This window comes from Aptenodytes forsteri, unplaced genomic scaffold, assembly GCF_000699145.1.
Source record: "Aptenodytes forsteri isolate BGI_AS27 unplaced genomic scaffold, ASM69914v1 Scaffold49, whole genome shotgun sequence".
Lineage (NCBI taxonomy): Eukaryota > Metazoa > Chordata > Aves > Sphenisciformes > Spheniscidae > Aptenodytes > Aptenodytes forsteri.
The window spans coordinates 6,271,719-6,291,066 of record NW_008795125.1 but is presented as its reverse complement, the minus strand read 5'-3'; the positions used below and the strand labels follow the sequence as shown (position 1 = coordinate 6,291,066).

Sequence of the window (19,348 nt, the reverse complement as noted above, 5' to 3'; positions counted from 1 at the left end):
CCCTGCTCCCCCCCCCCCGCCCCCGCTTGGTGTTATGTCTGAAGTTACTAGGGGAAATGGATAAGATGCTCTTTGGAGATCCGTATTCTGAGGATGAGGCTCAGCATGCTTACCCTTCAGGCTCACACTGTGGACCTCGATGCATTCGTTTATGAGAGAGGCCATGCTGAAAAATGTTGCTTTAGCTTTGCCCAGATTTCCCCAAAACACCACCAGTATGGCATTGGTCTTCAGTGGAGAATGAAATTCTCCTAAAATTTGAATCACAGGTATCTGGGGGGGTTCATTCTTGTTCATCACAGGGAATTCCAGGAGTAAAACTGGAGCTCAGGCTACTGTTCCCACAGCCAGATGTGTTCAGTATTTTGGATTTAATAGTGCTTTATTGTTCACTGGATCAAGAGCTTCTTACAGGAAACAGAGTTTTCCTAGTTCTGCCTAAAGAGGCTATAGACCTCTGATTTTACTGTGTTGGCTGAGAAAAGAACAGACTGGAGTTTCTTTCTGGAGTTAACTGGTCCATGCAGGTGAGCAGGGGAACTCTGTCACTTGGACAAGACTATCATTCCTGTCCCTGTGGTTGTCCTTGAGGTCACCAAAGCAATCGTCGGGAAGGTTTTGTAGAGAGAGGACTTGGTTCTTTGCCTGGCAGATCCTCCTATGCTCTCTGCTGTAGAAGAGCCTTCCAGGTTGATGAAGGTGATACACTTTTCTTATCAAAATGCTGGACTTGGTTTGAATAGCTCTTCTTGATGATTCACAGTGCTTAGATCGCATCCAATTCACTGCCGTGAGTCACCAGGACAGGTGGTGTCTGTCTTGGCGGCTTTCCTGGAGGAGTGTTCGGATGGTGATGGAGGAAACTTGCAGATAAAATAACAGAAACCAGGGCTAAAGCTTCTAAACCTCTAGCTCACTTTAAAAGTCAGTGATGAGCAGTGAATATCAGCAGTGATATCAGCAGTGCATTATCATGCCAATTTAAATATAGATTTTGAAGGAAGTTTGCAATATTTTCTGCATATGGATGTTTTATGGCAGGAAGCATATCCTGCTATAAATGAACTAGAGTGTTTGAGAGGCTGGGTTAAAGACTGTGTGTGACTTAAGCCTGGAAGTTTTTCCTTTCGGAAGTGTTGGCTGTACTAAATTGGTAGACCACTGGCATGTTTTGAGCTTGACCGTTTCCTTACTTTTGGAATGGGTCAGAGAGAGCACGGTGCCGGAACAACGTGTTTCCTATCGGCTGCCAAGTTCTCGTACCTTGGTGGCCAACAAGCATGTGAAGCTGAGCAACACTTTTATCTAGAGGAGAGGTCTAGGCTACAGACAGCTATTTTGTGATCTGAGGGAGGATGGACCTTGGTCTGACATCTGATGAGGTGTTGGGAGGTGCTCTGTGTTGATTTCTGTCCTTATGCCCCTCTTTCTGGTGTTCTCATCTCTAGTGGTTCTTCTTATTTTTAGGAGGGATCCTTGGATGCACTAGTAGTCTTTTCCAGAACTACAGAACTGTTGTTGGGAGATGTTGATGCCAGTCACATAGAGACAGAAGGGGCCAAAACCTCTAAAGGAATAGGGTGGATAACAGCATCCTGCTGCAGATCCAGAGACTGACATTTGTGCCTGGGTTTGCACTGTGCCTAAGGCTGCCCCTGGTCAGCCTTGCTCCAAATGCACCATGTCACTTTGGCTGGAGAGCCCAAGGAAGCTGGTGGAGATCCTGAGCCCATCAAACACTTGTGCGCTGCTGGCTGCAGAAAGTAGGGTGCCTCACCCATGAGGGCTGGTGGTATGCCTAGATTTCGGGTTGACCTTTGACCTCACTAACAGATGGCAGAATAAATGACAGGGGGTATATTTTTACATGAGCAAATTGCACAGGACTTTTACTTTTGGTCTCTGCCTGCTTGTCAGAACATTTTTGCTTAGAGTGCGCCTTGGCAGAGAGATGACTAAGGTAAGTGGTCATCCTGCCCCAAGCGGTCGTAGTCCTCCCTAGTTTGACTTCTCCAGGTTAGAGATAGGTCAGTGTTTCACACTATTGCCTGGCAAAGCCCGGTAGCATCAAAGTTATTTGAAATGCGTCCAGCATGCCTCTGTTAACAAAACCTTAAAGGAAAGGTGCATTTTTAGTAGCCAGCAGCTACATTTGGATGAGGAGCACCCTGTCCATGTGACTCCCTGGAGGCTGCCCCACGCAGAGGTCGGGCTGAAGGAAGGTCATGCCCTCTCGGAAAATAGCTTCTGCTAAAAGATCTCTTCACCTTTTTTGCAAGCTCATTTCTTTCGATATTATTTTTTCTTCCTTTTGCAAAAGGCAGTCAAACTTCAAAGGACGCCATATCGTACCACCTTCTGTATGTGCTTTAGGTTTAAAGCGGAGTCTTCTCATGTTCAGTTCTTGGTAGAAAAAAAGTCCCTGCGGATCCTCTTCCTCCTCCTGCCCATCACAACTGCTGACTTGACTTGTAAGAGCTGCCTCTAGTAAGGGGCGGAAGACACTGGATGGGTAATTGCTGATGCTGATTTGTACCTATTTTGTCTTCAATCACCTTCTTAAGTGCTTTAAAATAGTGTTAGGTTTAATTTTGTTTTCATAGCGGATAACTCGCCGTGTATCTCTTTGGAGCTCAATGTATTTTTTCATTCTTTCATGCCCACATTTGCCCCTAGCTCGCCTTCGTTTTAGCAAACCTGGTGTAAAGCTTTGTTAGTAGATAAACTGAAGCTCCTTGAGTGTGATTCTGTTTTTGTTAACATTTACAATTCATCACTCTCCACAGGATTTTTTTAGTGCTTCCCACCTTTTGCCACATCTCCCAGATAGGAAAATGATGCACAGCATAGAATATATCCCACGTGTATTGCTGGTTTATCCTGGGTTGCCAACTGAGGTACCTTGATCTTCTTTTATTATAGTCTGACCTGCAAGCCGTGCCTTTCACGGCCTTTTGATCCTTTTGGGAATGGCAAATTAACAAGACTAACTACTTTCTTTGGACAGATTTTTTTCTTAACCAGAGAAATACTGCTTACATCAAGACCCAATTATACTGTCCTTACTCCCATACCAAAAACCAGTTCTTTGGGGGCTATCTTTTTAATTGAATAATTTGTTTTACCTACTTTAAACAAACTGTTACAAAAATCTAGGCTAAAGCCTATTGCAAACGGTTGTATCTGAAATGGATTGCAGCTGGACAGATTAAACGTGGCAATTATTTCTGTTCAAGGCGTGCCCTTGAGTTCACTCAGGATGAGTGACGGTGCTGCTGCCTCGGAAGACATTCAGAGATAATCGGCGCCCGTGCGAGTGCTGCATTGCAGTTACTGTCAGCTTACGTCATGGACAGATACTCGGGCAGCCGAAGGGCTCCTCGGGAGCCTGAGGAGAGCGTGGCTTTAGTACCATGTAACGACAGATCTCACGGTCTGTGTTTTCTGTGCTTCTTACTGCATATCTTGTGCTTTCTGCACAGGATAGCCTTTATCAGCAGCTCTCTGTTCTCCTTAATGCAGTGTAAAAAGCTGAGAGTGCTTAAACCTTTACAGGATCTTGGTTGGAGGGTTTTTTAGCCTCATTTTTTAATATATATATATTTAGAGACTTACACGTGTCATACTGTGATTACAGCTTTTACACCATTTGAACCTGTCTGCTTTAATTAGCAGTTGGCATAGCTGTATTTAGAGATAGATGGAAAAAGCACGAGCTAGCCATAGTTTTCAGCACAGGATGTATTTTCTTCTGTTGGCAAGTAGTTCGTATCCATTTTTCCATAGATAAACTGGCTTGGCAACGTGCAGATGTTGCAAGCGTTGGGTACTGATGCTTGAAATAGAAATGGACTCTGAAGAGGATGTGGGATGGGGGGAAATAAATCAGAAACTGCTGTTACATTGGAAGTCTATGAAGACTGATGATACGTCACGCTTACTGGAGCGTAACTGCAGAAGTTGACCACATTAAAAATGAGCACATTAAAAAAATATATATTTTAAAATCTTGTTTGTATCACATTATTAAGGTTCATTTTCACTTTGGCATGTTTGGCCGTTTAGCGTGGTTAAGTTGGTTGGTGGGTATTTGTACAAGCGGGAGAAACAGATTGATTCTTTCTGGAACAAGTTGTGTCTGGTCTATAAATTTTACGAAAAGTGTGTGTGTGTGTGTGTGTGTGTGTTTTTCTTTTTAACTGCAACTTTAAATTTGCAAAAGTTTTGGCCTGCGTTGACCCTGCAATGCCCAGGAGAATGTCAAGGAACGAGAACGGTATCGTGTTATTAAATTCCCGTGTGTTAGCCTCTCCTCAAGAACTGTCTGCAGATGCACTTTACTCTGGGGAAAACAGTTTGAGGCACCTTTGCCCTCTTTTGAGAAGCTCCCCTTAAATAAAACCATAAATTACTTCTCAGTGCAGACTTGAAATATAGGCACGCAGGTGGTGTTGAGCAGCTCATGTGGGGGTTACTCGTTGATGGGTGCAGGGTGAGAAGATGCTTTGTTCTCTACTGCGTTTGGTTTGCTGTGATCTCGACACAGCTGTACGGCAGCCTGGGCTTGGCACTGCCTGTGGACTAGGGGTAGGGTACACACCATCATTCTGAAAAACTCATCTCATGAATCGGTGCCTTAAGGCATTACTACCCATCAGGGGAAGGTGGGCAATTCAGTACTGCCTCTTTCCTGCACAATTTTCAAAGCAGCTGCATCTTATTCTGCAGACTGTATTTTTCACTGTCTTCCAAGATTTCTGCCTTTCAGTCTAGGACAGAGCTGAACACGCTGGTGAGCAGCAGATGGATTTGAGTCAAGCTTACGCTTGGGGATTTGGGACCAGAGCCCAAGTCTTAAAGCTTCCAAAACCCAGGGGCTCTCCCTTCAGTTAGCAAAATAAAATCTCATCATCTCTGTTGGCCCTGTGTGTTACAAACTGGTTTTGAGACCACATGGCAAGATGACTTTCTGTTGAGTGATCCAAGGCTTTTCTTCCCCAGCATGTCCAGCACAGTGTCACAAATGTGTGTTTCCTCAAACTCCCTGTAACTGTGTGCACATTTGTGTGTGTGTAATTTCTGAGCGACCTGTCCCTCCAGCTGACCATCTTTGGGAGAAGAGCTGGGTGAATTGATCGTTCCTGCTTCACATGGCTGAGCAGGATGGAAGGAAGAGAAACCTTTCATGTAACAATATCACTGTGAAATGTGGGAATATGGGTTACATGGTACTAAATCAAGGTGGTCTCTGGGGGGAATAGTTAATAAATTCTAAATAGGAGGTGACCCTTTCTGAGCACTTTCCTCTAAACTTGTAATTTATATGCTAGTCTTGTGCATTACAGTGCTTAAAGCCTAGGTCAGAAATCCTCCATCCAACTTTGACACTTCCTTTTGTCTTTAATAGACAAATTAATAGCAATAGGTCACAGCCAACTGTGTCTTGTAGGTGCGGGTTGATGAGGTCTGTTAGAAGAACAAGGGAGCATCAGAGCGTGTGAGGAGCTGTGAGGTTTAGATGGATTTCCTGCATTACCAGAGATGTCAAATGACCAGATGAATATTTCTGTACTAAAATCAGCTTAACCATAAAGTACTGTGAATTCATTTTTTGAGAAACCCTAAGAAATGCAGCAAGAGTAAACGTACATGGATGCATTTGAACAAGTTAGCGCTTGGGCTGGCTGCTTTTTGTAGGTGAACTTTAATTGGTTTTATGTCATTTTGAAAATACCACAGATGTTTGAATTCCTTTGACATCAAAGCTTTTACCTGGATAAAACCAATAAGCACTTTCCACATGTATTTACTGTGTTATCTTGACGAAGCAGTGTCTGTGGAGCACAGCCTCCCAGGAGGTGCTTGGAAAACTGCAGGTTTGAACTGCTGGGAAAATGGACTCTGGATTTTAGGTAAGGAAAACAATTTTCACAGTGGCACTAGTCAGCAACTGGAAGAGAAGCCCAGGAATCTCCACCCCTAGAGACACTCAAAGCTGGACTGGACAGACCCCCAGGAACCTCATCAAAGTTGGCCCTGCTTTTAGTGGGGGAGCAGACCACACGGCCTCCTGAGGTCCCTTCCAGTTTTGTCACCCTGTTTTTTTCATGAGATGCTGAAAGGAAGGACCAATAACCAAACACGTCACACCAGTATTTGGAGGGGAGCAGTACAGGCACATGGACTTCCCTACTGTGGAAGGAGGGGCATCCCCTAAGAAGGGTATTAGCATAGTTTTGCATGCTATTGCTACGAAAGCCTTAGCAGCACTCTGTATATGGATCGCAGCTTTATTTAAAACTGCCCAGCCCCAGTTGGTTTGATGATTAAGGGCTGTAAGATGAGCAGGACTTGGCTAGAATGGTAATAGTACTCTGAAGGTTTGTCCTGCGTGGAGTGTTAGGTGTGAATCCCCTCCTGCTCCTCTCTGAGGGACTGTTCAATGGGAGGAGGTACAAAAAGTGTTCTGTACTGCAGTGAGGGAACAGCTAAAATGATGGAGAAGCAGTGCTGTAAAACAACTTCTGTGGGCACAGGATAGCTTCTGCTCCCCTTTCAAGGCTTAAATTTCAGGATTTGCAAAGCCCTGTTCTTAATTAATCTTTGTTTTCCTTCTGTCTTTTAGTTTCTAGTCTTTTTCATTGATTCAAATCCTGGTTTCCTGAAGCTTCTTGCAGTTGTTCTTACTAAGGGTGATTGAGTGAGATTTTAAAACTTAGCCTTCTTGCACAGATCTTACAGACCTGGTGTCATTGCACGTGTGTGTGTCACAGCAGGCAAGTACAGCAGAATTATGTGCATCTGCTGTTCCAGTGGTCGAGACGTGTTTGCTACAGTCCAACGGAGCTTGTTTGGAAGAAGAAATGCGGTTGCTCTGTCCTCGCAGAAAGAGATAAGCATGTCCTTGGTGTTTGCGTGCCAATCAGCACTGCTAAGTGTCTTGTATGCCGTGTTTGTAATGCCGTACACCCCTGCAGCTTCATTTGATCTTTTCTACAAGATGTGCTTTTTTATTTTTGTGAATCAAAGAGCTCTTGAAGCTTTTCTCCTGCTGCACTCTTCATGGTTTAAGCAGGCACACTTTAAATGCAGCCTGACAGCGTAGATTGTTTGGAAGGATTTGTGGGATAAACAGGAGTTTGCCTGCGGAGCATGTGAATCTGTGCGTTCAAAGCAGCCAAAGATCTGGGGAGCACGGCCCTGTGCTTGTAAGCTGTCTCACCTGATCTGCATGCAGCCTTGTTCGTGTGTGAAGCTTGCTTTACTTGCTGCTTACAAGTAAAGGAGAAAATGCCCGTACCTTTGTAAATTCAAAAGTTTGAATTCAGAGTTTGCTGTGTCTTTCTGAGCACCTGTTTATTGAGTTTGTGGCCAAAAGCGCAAAGACCTCTGGTTTCTCTGCTTGGAGATGACTGTCCTCATTTCACTTACTGTAACAGGTGGAATATTACTTTTTTTTTTTAAGCCGAGTTCAGTGTTGTGTATCAAATTCCTTCATACTGTGGGCTTAAGCGGCCAGCTGGTGTCAAACCCATGTGGTGACATTCTCTCTTGCTTTTTGTGAAAATTCATTATATTGTAGTAAGGTTGAGGAAGCTGAAAATAAGTGGGATGCTGCCAAAAAAAAAAAAAGCCTATCAGTGAGGACAAAACTAGTTAACTGTTTGAGAGCTGACCTGATGAACAGCACAACTGTCTTTAAATATAGCACTGGGCAAAATGAGCTTGGGGGCAGTCTGGATAACTGTAAACACTAGTGCCCTGGATTCTTGTTACCCTTTCGTTACCTGCCACTCGATTCAAGAGGTGTGCAGGTTCTCCGTGTGTCTGCTGACGAGGCTCCTGAGTTTGAGAAGTCTGCAAAGGTGGTGTGTTTTTAAGGCTTCTACCAAGCCAAGCTGAAATGAGTTTGGAGGCACACTAAATAAGTCGGGGGGGATGAGGTTAAGCCATGGATATTTCAATATGTATTTGAGACGATTTTCAATGGCCTTTGGAGCACACAGAGCAGCTGCCTTGAGAAAGTACCAGAAAGAGGATTTCGTGCTTTTTGAAGCATCACCACCAGCATGCCCCCCATATACGCCAGTTGCAGTTAGAGATTGTTAACGCTGAGCAAAGGCACGAGGTTGCCCCAGCGAGAGGGAACCACGTCCCTGAATACCTGGGGCCGGGGCAGAGCTTCCCCTTGCGCCGAAGGACAAAAATGCTGCGCTCAGTGCTTAGGTGTGCATTGAGTCTTTTGATGGGTTGATGATGCTGTTATCTCTGTATAACTAACTGAAACATAATGGACTTTCTCTAAAATTTCTTGAACTGATGATTTCTTAAAGGGGGTTTAAATGATTTTTACCTCCCTTTATCCCTCCATGATCTTTCCCTCCGTTCACTAAGGAAGCATGCTCTGTTGAAAGAAGTGACGGCATGTAAAAATAGCACTGCCTTATTCTGCAGATCTGCTTGCTGTGGGGTTTCAGTTAGATCTGCTGACTTGGATTTTTAAAAAAAAATCTTTTCTTCTGCTTTTTGCACTTGCTTGTCCTGGTTGTGCTTGATTTTGTGCTTCGGAGGCAGCAGCCATTTGGTAGCTGAAATCCTTGCTGGACTGGGATCAGCAGCACAGGTGGTTGGGAAACCTGAGCTATGGAACTTCTGACTTTTGGGGCCAGAGGTGTTTGCAAGGCCAATAGCTAAACACAAAGAGGAGAGATACCTGTAGGCTTTTCACAGTCCCTGTGGAAGCTGCCAGTTCAATGTAAGCAGTGCGTGTTCTGCTGAACGTGCAGTGGAATTGCACTTGGTGTTCCAAGCCATTTGCTCTAAGTATATTATCCCTTCCCCTCATTGAATATTGCTGGCGTCTAATCAGATTACATCACAGTTCATAGCTGTGCACAGACAAAATAAAGAGCTGTACTTCAGAAGAACATAAGGATCTTGAGTTACTGCCTTCTGCACACATCAGGTTGACATTAAGTGTTCATTTAGAGCCAGATTCATGAAGGTGTGGAGATCAACGGGTCTGGCTATCTAAATAGGTCTGAACCAGGTCTCCATCTTTTCGCCATCTGGAGCACGCAGTGGAGCATGGTCCTCGGTGCAGCGAGTATCCCTGGCTGATGGAGCCAGCCTTTAGATACCCCTCAGCTTGCGGCTCAGCTCTGGGATGTTGCACAGGTGAGGGGTTACCCCAAAATAGCACGCAGACTTGGCCTCACGTTCTTCAGGAATTACCTTTTCATTATAAAGACTCCTTTTTATTAGCGTGCTCCTTTTTTTTTTTTGGAGAGCAAACTTGATGACTCCTGTCGCCTGCCTTTCTTAAGCCGTTAGCAGGTGTAGCATTTGGAGTAAAGCAGTTGGATCTGCTCAGATTAAGACCATTAGGTTTACGTAGCTATTCATGGAATGATTTCAGAAATACCTTCGAGTATAAATTTGAAAAGAAATGGGGGAAAGGTGTGGACAATATTAGTGGGCATAGCTTCGTTGTGAATACAGATGTTTAGCAGACTCTGTGTGTTTTCAGTAATGAAATTATTTGTATTCCAAAGAATAAAATGTAAATAACGGCCCTTGGAAAACACAAGTGTGGTATTTGCTCTTCTAAGCAAATCTGTTTCTAATGATGCTTTATTTTTGTGGTATTAAAACCTTGATGCAGAACTCTGGGTTCATGAAAACAAGCAGCAAGCACCTGTGAGGAGGGATGGATATTAATTCTTGAAAGAAATCTCCAGAAGCAAAACACTGCTGTCTGTGCTGGCAACACCGTTTATGAAAGGGAGAGGAGGAGGGACCAAGCCAGCTTGCACTCCTGACACAAACATGCTCGAACTTGAGGCTTTTGTTACTGGGAAGCACTTCTGCCTGGACTTTTACTGCTCTCTAACAGGATGTCACGGTTCAGTGATGCATTTTGTGTCTCTTACAAGTTTCTGAATCAATGACAGACTTGTTAGTGTCTCCAAAACTGAATCGATGCATCCTACAATAACTTAACTTAAACCTTCCCAAAGCATTTTCAGCCACCTGTGTGTGTGACATCCTCTTTAAAAGCAGAGGGCCACAGGTGAGCTTTTCGGCATGCCCTGAAGGCTGACTAGACCCAAACTGTCCAAAGATCATAGCAGGGCTGGTTCATGGCCATATTTAATATGTCAGACAGATGGTGTAGTGACCTCCGTGTGCATGGGTGAAATTCTGACCCTGCTTGTTTAATGGCAATGCTCGTATTGACTCCCATGGGGGGAGGATTTTGCCCAGTGCTCTGCTAGGAGAACAGCTAGGGTAAGCAAAAATGCTGCTGAGCAGAGGAATAAGCTAGATCAGAAGAAGTCATAAGAGCTTTCTTGCATGTTCGTTAACATACTGACTGGAACATGGTCATAGTCTGTTTTAAGAACTTCCTAAAGCTGGCGGTTGTCAGAGTAGGCTGTGGGCTAGGGATGGCTCAGGCTTCCTGTTCCTTTTGCTTCTTCACTGCTTTAACTAGCTGCTACTCTTCTTAACTCTTCTTCCTCCTTTAAAATCAATGCAAATGCAATTTGAGATCCTGCCTGTCTCATCCATGAACAATTTTCTTCTGCAAAAGAGAAAATAAACCACCTACCACATTTTTTTCTCAGGATTGTCTGGGACTAGCAAATGTGACAACTTCACATCAGGTCTCTAGAAGTATGTTTTCCAAGTAATTTACCCGAAGGGGTGCTCGACTGAGCATTGCAAGCAAGCTGTTCCTTTGCAATGACAACCGCAGAGATGCAGTACATGACAATGGTCTGCCACGGTTGTTTTATTAAATTTGGTTAATCTAAAATCCTTAGGTGAGTTTGACCTTGAATCTGCATTTGTTGATCCAGTCTTCTCTGAAAGATGTCTAAATTAAAACTTTTTTTTAAAATTACTTCAGGAAATAGTTTTTAGCTGGTTCTGAGCAACAACTTTCAGAGACTATGCCAAGCGCTGCTCAGAAAGTCTCTTAGTAGCTGTAGGAATAAGGGTGTCCTGTTTTCTTTTCCTGGCTGGTAGATGCTGAACATCCCTCTGTTGTCTGCAGTTCTTGATGTGTTTTTCCAACTTACAAGGCTTACCTGGAGGCCGTTGACACCCTGAAACATAAAGTGCTACCATAGCTCTATTTTCAGGTTTCTGTCCCAATGGTAATGCTTACAACCCCTCTGCTGGTCACTTTTAGGCAAAAGCCTTCCTTTTTTCCCTGTCTGCTGTAACACCCTGGCACTGATCCCATCATCCTTGAGTTTCACGGAGGCATCCGCGTAAACAGTTTTGCAAGATCAAGGTCCATGCCCCATGTAATCAGTGATGGAAACTGCTTGCTCTTCCAACAGCATGATTTTGGATAAGGGTTGAGTAATGACCTTTAACTTAAAATGTCTTACTGTTAGTCATCCTGTCATAGCCTCCGTGTTCAGAGTTGTGTTTAATAATCTAGCCTCTGTTCCGCTCCTGCTTTAATCTTTGCTCAAAAATGGAAACCTCTTCTGATAACTTTGAAATTACAAAAGTATTACACCCATTTTTTCATCATTCTCTCCCTTTTGGGAAAGAGGGAAGTAGCTGGCACATTTGGACTCTGCCCTTGAAGATAAAGATGAGCTCGTTAGTAAGTTGGAACCTTAAAGGCACTTCCTGAAAGGCAGTCGTCATCTGAGCCTTCTGGGGTTGCTCAACAGTGAAGTGAGAGGAGGAAGGTAAGAGGTTGATTGTAGTGCATTGTTTGGAGTATACAGAGGCTGTGCAGTTGTACAGCTGCACATTTCATCAAATAATTATTTCCTTGATATATGATCATTATTAAATACAAACATAATGACTCCAGTATAACAATTGAGTCTCTTTCCTACAGTCTCTCCCTGTTGTCTCTCTGCAATGTTGAATTACAAGCAAGCATCGAAAGAAAATAATTTGTGCCGTTTATGCCGACTCATTGTAGTGTCGTGGTCCACAGGCTTTTGTTTAATTATCTTACATGAAGAAGGTTTTTGGTCTTTTACAGGCTTAGGCAGGAATAGGGAGAAGCAGGGAAGGTGAGAGCAAAAGCACGTTTTGCCTCACAGAGTTGCCTTTTACTTATGAGACATAAAGCTGATGTTATCACCCACTTTCTGATCAAATTTGACAGGAGCATTTTGTTAAGCCACTTTCTTTGAGTGGGAATTCTGATGAATACGGCTCTTGTCTCCAGTTTCGAAGCATGTCTTTACACCGTTCCCAAGCATTGTTTGCCTTAATGGATGAATTATTGTAGTATGTCAGAGAAGCAGGTAATTCACAGCCTCATTTTATAAACTGAGAGCCCAAGGCACAGTAGTTTAACTTGCATAGCTGCAGAGCAGTGAATGGAGCCCAGGTCACACACCCAACGTACTCTTGGTTTGATGAAAAGTTTGCTAATGTGGCCTCAGTATTTCTCTTCAGGAAGTTATAGCTACTGGAGAATGTCATGACTTTTTGCCAGGGACCTGCTTGGAAGTGAAGTGGAGACGGGCAGTGCTTTCAGCATACTCCTGATGCACTTCTGTTTCAGATGCTTTTTTTGCCACCAAGTCTGTGTGTTGATAGCACTGAAAAAGGAGTTATCTGCACTTGGTCTTCTGCCTGCCTGGCTCATGGCTCTGTCCTTGAGTAAGTGGGCAGTCGGTCACTGACGGAGCTGGTCTTTTTGAAAAGATAAACTGTAAATTAATCTGAAGGCTGAAGCAGGCTTTGTATGACTGTGGCAGAGCCCAGTGCAATAAACTTCTTATCAGATTTTGAATACTCAGCTGCATAGCCAATACCAGGACTTGCACACACATTAATGTTGCTTGTAAGATCCATCTCTGTTTGCAGAGTATGCACGTTGTCCACCTGCTCCTTCTGTGAGTAAACTACTACTGTAACATCAAACGATAATTTATATAAAGCATATGTTACTCTTGTTCACTAAGGCTGTCTGGCTGAGATTGGGTAAAAGAAGCAAATCCAAACTACCGTCCCTTGTTATATTTGGACATTTTCAAACCACTGCAGTGGTACAAAATGGTTCCCTTCTGCCAGTTTGTGTAGCCAGCTGATCCCAGTCCTTTGGAAACAGGAGCATCAGTGCAGTTCTGCTGGTGGGAACCAGCCCTTGCAGAAACCTGCTGACGGTTGAGATAAACCCTTTGCACCACACATGTTCCTGGAAGGACTGCTGAATGCATTGGTAATGGCCATGGTGCTCCAACTCAATAAATTAAGGGGTGGTGAGAGGCCTGTATTTAATTTTTTTTGCTTTCTCAGGAAGCATTTTGATTCTTCACAGAAAATATAGTTGGGAACAGGGAGGTAAAACTCTGTTTAACTCTGGTGTTGTTGGAGTACTTAATAGGTTAAGGAGGAGCAGTGGGACTCAGGCATGGGAGGAGATGGGCTGGTACTGTCCTTCCTTCAGTCTGGTGGCTGATTTTTAACAAGGGATTGCTGAGGCACCCCCAAAACACAAATTGTTAAGGCATATCTGAGGAGGTGATCCTTTCTGAAATGTGGCTGCTGCTGTTTCGGCATCCAGAAACTCTGCAGGAGGTGTATCCGTACCTCCGTGGGCTGTCTCACTTGGGTAGGTATGTAGGGACGCTTGGACATGGTTCTTGGCTCTGCTAATTGAGTGAGTGCCAAAATTAAAAAGCTTCTTGTCTCTTGCAAAGGTTCTCTCTCCTACAGTTAATTAGACACCAGTAACATTAGCTTTTAAATGGGAATTGGAAATGCATAGTGACTTTATTGTAGCAGCATGCGTTGGACGGAGACCGGTTCCCCTTTGCTGCGGCTGAAGCTGCTGGCTCACAAGAGCGTTTCAGTGCGCCCCGGCCACCTGCCCCCCTCAGCGCTTGATGCACCACGTGTCCATTAGCTGCTGGGCACGTGGTGAGATGGCAGCGGGCTGCGAATGAGAAGGCTTTCAGGAATAAAAACAAAGCTCGCTCCTGTCTGCGTCCAACAGCATTGTAAGCCTTGTGGCAAGAGGCTGAGGGGAACTCTTTTAAATGGTCCTATAGCAAGAGGAGCAGAGAAGGCAGCTGGAAAGACCGTATAGGGGACGTGTGTTTGCTGCAAGCGTAATGTTGATATTTTGCGGTACTGCAGAAATCTCATTTTCAAGGTAGTTAAACTTGGCTTATTCTGAATTCAGTTTATTGTAAACTCAGTTTATTTATCAATAAACTCAGTTTATTGATTGTAGCAAGTTACGATTTTGCAGAGGAACAGGAATCCTTTCTTGTCATAGCCATTTGGAGCAATCATGTTCTGCAGCACTTTGGTTTTAGGCAGGCTGAGTTTATAATTTAAGTGCTGTTTGGGAGGGATTTACACTCTTTAGGAAGGGCTGAGCAGCGCCTTTCAGAGCCAATGGTTGGCAAGAGATGCTGCTTTGGGAGTTTAAATCACCTCACTGACCCTCGCCAGCGCCGTCTGACTCCCTGCACACCTCAGTACAGGATGTTAAAACGGAGCCTCGTCAGCCCCGACCCACTCCCCGCAGCCCTCCCTGGGTCCACACTGACCGAGCCGGGGCACTGGCTCAGCCCTCCCAAACTTTCCAACAGTACCCCTCATTCCCCTTCCCAAGCAGGGTCCTAAACCCATCTTTTGCAACACATTGTTTCCAGAAGGGGCATTAAAAACATCTCAAATCCTTTTTTCCCCTTTTCCTTCGCTTTGTTATAGTAGTCTTTATTCACAGAATAAAATTAACACCTCATACTTCCACGCTCTTGTAAACACTTATGGATAACATGAAGTTTCAAAAGGTGGGAAGAACCAGTAACCCCCCCTCATCCCCAACCAGTTGGGCTTGGTTCTTTTTCCATGGATTAACCTTTTTTCCCAGGCTTTATTTATTTTGTTGTGTTTTTTTTTTAAACAAGCGCAACTACCAATATATAGACCTAACTTTGTATAGCTGTTTTGCTGACCTTGCCCATCCATCTGTACTGTGTGTTGAGGGGATATATTTATACTTTGGTTATTGGGGTTTCAGTTAAAATTTTGTTACCTTGCAATTTAATATTAATAGTAACTGACCCTTGTTTCCTAGTCTCCAAAACACATGGTGCCTTATTTCCTACTTATTGTTCTGAAACGACTCTTCCTTTTTTCATATAATGGGCTTAGGAAAGCAGTGTCACTTAACCATTGCCAGTTCTTAATATTCCAGTATTTCAGTGAGTTTTCAACCTGAAAAACCTGCCTTTTGCTTAAACTCGATTGGGAATTGTGCTGGTGATGGCCGTGGAAGTGTTCAGTTCATTTCTTCATCTCTGCCATTGGAGTTGTGCCGCATTAAGCTCCGAGTTACTTTTATTTGGCAGTGGCTCCGAAGAAAAATGCCCATGTTTTGGGACGGATACCCACTTTTTGTTGTGGACATTGTCCTCTTCCTCCAGTTGCTTTCTCTCCGTTACGCCTTTCCCCATCTTCTGTATTGCTTTTCGAGTTACCAGAGTCTATTGCAGCTTGTGCAAGTGCAGCATTGCCGGAAGAGATGGGTCCGGGTCCAGGCTGGAGTCCGTATGCTTTTCCCAGGCACCCGTACGCAGCGAGGCTACAGCTCTTCAGTGTTACCAAATAATATTATTTCAAAAGCTCCTTATAAAAACATGAGTAATTGGGCAAGTGACAAAGGACTTTCTGTTTATCTTTTTGAACAATGGAAAATACCAAATAGCCACAATTTGTTCCAGTTATTTAGTGTCTTTGTTCCAGAGCCATTTCGTGGGCACAGGATTTAATCCTGCAAGAATGCAGGAAGATAGTGACTTGTTTTCATGCTTAAAAAAGAAACAAAATTATTACAATTTTCAGGTTTCTTTACTAGGAAAGTATTTTTTACTTGCGCAATACCATTTTTAAAGCCTAAGGAAGATATTTTACTGTATATTACAAGTCTAAGGTTATTTTAATAATCAAATGAGACTTTTAAATAGATGCTAATATCTTTGCCGTTCCAGAGAATGCTACAGTTTGGAAAAGCTTTGTACAAAGGTTGATGTTTGTACCCTGAGAATTTGGCTTGCAAATAGGAACTAAGCAATTATCAAAACTAACACTAACCAAAACAAAATTATATTGAAATTTAATAGGCTGATCAAAGCTGGTAGTGCTGATTAAAGTGGGAAATGGTGGAATGTGGGCTTTTAAAGGGGAAAACTTCAGAGGAGGAACACTTGCAAAAAATTATTCTTGCTGTCATGCAGTTGTCGGAAACCGAGATGAGGGTATAGAGCAAATAGTGCCACCTTCTGGCAATGTAATGAAAACATATGAGTGATCTGAGATGGCAGGTACTTGGGATCCACTGATGGTATGTGTCAGTGATGTATGAGGCCATATATAGGATTAGTTACATATTCTGGAGGAGCAAAATCCTTTTGAGGTGTTGGGTCTAAGAATCTAGATATGGGAAAATTGGATCGAATCCCCTAGGTTTACTTCCAAAATGTGGAAATAAACTGTCTGTAGATGCCTACCTGCTTTCCAGCTTTGCTTCTTGTCTTTTGACATCTCGAACCCTTTTTTTTTTTAACTATTCTGCCAAGGAGTTTGGCCTCATGGCACATAAAACTGCTGGGAAGAACTGTGTTTTAATCGTGTTTAATTGTTCAGTTCTGGTCTCTGGATGAACAAGGATTAATCTCTTCCCAAGGTGGTAGATATCCCTGAGGTCCGCCCAGTTAATAGCCTGGTCGATCCTGCTGTTACTATGAATCTGTTTTACAGTTGCTCTGGCAGACCTGGCACCTGCCTTCTGGTTGACATGCCTACACCACAGGCAGGAATCTCATCAGGGGTCTCACCTGCCTCGTGTTTTGTTTTTCAGGTGGTACCAGAGAGATTGGGTCTGCTCTCACCAGGATGTGTATGAGGCACAGAAGTATAGAGTCCAAACTGCGGCAGTTCTCAAGGTGAGTGGCTCTGTACCTGGCCCAGAGCTTGAGGTTCGTCTTTCATTTGCTACTGGGGAACACCTAAAGCTGTTCACCAGCATTGGCTTTCCAGCTGATCTCTGACCACGTCACTGAGAACAGCAGGTGTTTTCTCCTCCGCAGCACACTAGGTGTTGTGAACATGCAGGGTTTCACTGCATGTTCTGGGGACTGGGCTTGTCACCTCAAATCACTCTAAATGCTGCAAATTCCCACTGTCGGTTCTGTTGCTCGGTGCTGAGCAGGCAGCTGCTGATGTGACCGACCTGTCTTTGTTTCAGGACTTTAAGCTTTGTCACTAAGTTTTAAAGCAGCAGCAAGTGTTGTGCTGCTTCCTCCGCTTACTGGAGAGCCCAAATAGCTTGCGGCCAAGAGAGAAACTTTCAGCAAACAAGTATGGAAAAGGCAAATTCTCTCATCCCCTTTTTGCAGTTAAAGTTAGACTGTAGAGGTGATGGGAGAGGATTAACTCATGTGTAAGCTGTGCTATACATAAACAACCTACTTCTGTAGTAAGTAGTAGTTTGCACATGTGCCTTTTTTAATCAGACTTAAGAGTTATACTTCACCTGAGGTGAACCACCATTTGCCTGATGACCTGGGATGTTTTTTCCCTTTTAAAACAAAGATATTTGTGAAATTGGCTGTGAAGAGACAACTTTCGTGTCTAGTTAACCCAGAGTTAGCTATTTAAATGATTTGATTCCAATCTCATTAATTAGTGGAGCATTACTAGTGCTGTATCATGGACTCCACTGGTGAGAGATGAGGCACATCGGTGGGCAGGATGTTGTTCGCTTGTACAACTGCTCTGTCTTCTTGTGCGTATGCATGTGTTATTTAAGTTTATAATCTTCATGGCTGCATGAACCTTTCCGGTCTCCGGAGTATCCATTTAAACTGCTCTTTGTGTGACAGATGAGTAGGATCCAACTGTTTACATTGGCCCTGTTTCGGGTCACTCCTGTGGTTTACACTCTGTTCCTCACTGTCCTGAACTTCTGCGCAGTAATTCTGGTTATCCTGTGATGTGGATTTTTTTTAATCCAGTCCTTTCTTTTGCTTTCTCCAGCGTAAACATTTTTATGTTCTGATATTTACATTGTGACACTGGTAGCTGTCGCAGCAAAAAGTAAAAATACTCCAATATTGACCTTGGCTCTCTATATAAGAATAGGGGCATCTGCAGGATTTGATTGCTCTTTGTGTTTTTTCAACAAAATTAGTGCTTTAATTGACTGTCTGATAAACCCACTTCAAGAACAGATGGAAGAGTGGAAGAAAGTGGCCAATCAACTGGATAAAGACCATGCAAAAGGTAGTTACAGAGGAAGAATTCTTTAATAGTAAGATTGTAATATCAGTTTTTCTTCCTCTTTTCATGTTTGTACTGGGGAACTAAATGACGTGCTTAAATATGTTTAGCAACTTTTCTCTTCTAAAACACTCCTCTCCCTAACAAAGTGCCTAACAAATTTTTAACCCTTTCATATACATTTTGAAGGTTTAGTTTGCAGGACCCCAAGGGATGGGTTGCTTTTCTAGACTAGTAAGCAGTGACTAGTTTTAACTTTGTTAGCCCACTCTCAGTGTATGATCTCCAATAGTGCTGAGGATTGGGGATGCCGCATCTATTCCTGCAAAGCCACAGGGTGTAGTTAAAAGCTAACTGTAAGATCATGTCATGTCTCAGACATAGCATCCTCCAGAGAATGTACAGCCCTGTAAAACATTCAGCATCATTATTTTATATCTGATGCGATACAGAAATGTGCACCTGGGGAACAGGAAAGCTGTGTCGTTGGGCATGGGATTCTCAGAGCTGTAGTGCTGATGACGGCTCCAGAGGCTTTCCTCAGGGAATGAGCAGGAGGCAGCAAAGTCTTGCACAGCAAGAGCATGTTGGTAGATGCTTTTGGCTTTGCAAAACTTGTATTGGGGATGATGGCCCTCTAGCACAGGTGCTGAAAGCAGGTTGCAGTTCACCACTGACTTTTGAAAATTGAAGACTTTTGCTATGTCTGAAAGAAACAGCATCACCGTATTTTATTTTGGGGAGGGTGAGAACTGATGGGAAGGAGTGTGCTTGCCTCCAAAAGAGGATTTGCTTCTTGCCCCACTATTACTGTGGTCAAATAGAAGCAGCTAAATCAGCAGCTCTTGAAAAAACTTCCACCTTGTGCTGTGGAGAGCGTTAAGCAGGTAATGAGCAGGAGGGAGGAATCACCGGGGTTCCTGCAGGTAGGGGTGACCCTGGCCAAAGTGGCAGTGAGATTGAGGGTTTAGTGGGTAGACTTGGGTGTTGCGGGTGCAGTTGACCCCGTTACAGTTCCTGTGCCCGCCACCAGCCTGCTTCTGTTTTTCCATCCATAGAAGAG

The 19,348-nt window shown here is 43.7% G+C and overlaps 1 protein-coding gene across 4 annotated transcripts in view; it reads left to right on the top strand.

Moving 5' to 3' along the window:
• The window catches only part of MTSS1 (MTSS1, I-BAR domain containing), a 132,878-nt gene that overhangs the window by 80,182 nt on the left and 33,348 nt on the right, over positions 1–19,348 (top strand). For all 4 annotated transcript variants that reach the window (XM_009277237.2, XM_009277235.2, XM_009277236.2 and 1 more), the window contains exons 4-5: positions 16,865–16,949; positions 18,197–18,288. In XM_009277237.2, coding sequence (XP_009275512.1) covers positions 16,865–16,949; positions 18,197–18,288 — 177 coding nt within the window. The remainder of the gene's footprint in view (positions 1–16,864; positions 16,950–18,196; positions 18,289–19,348) is intronic.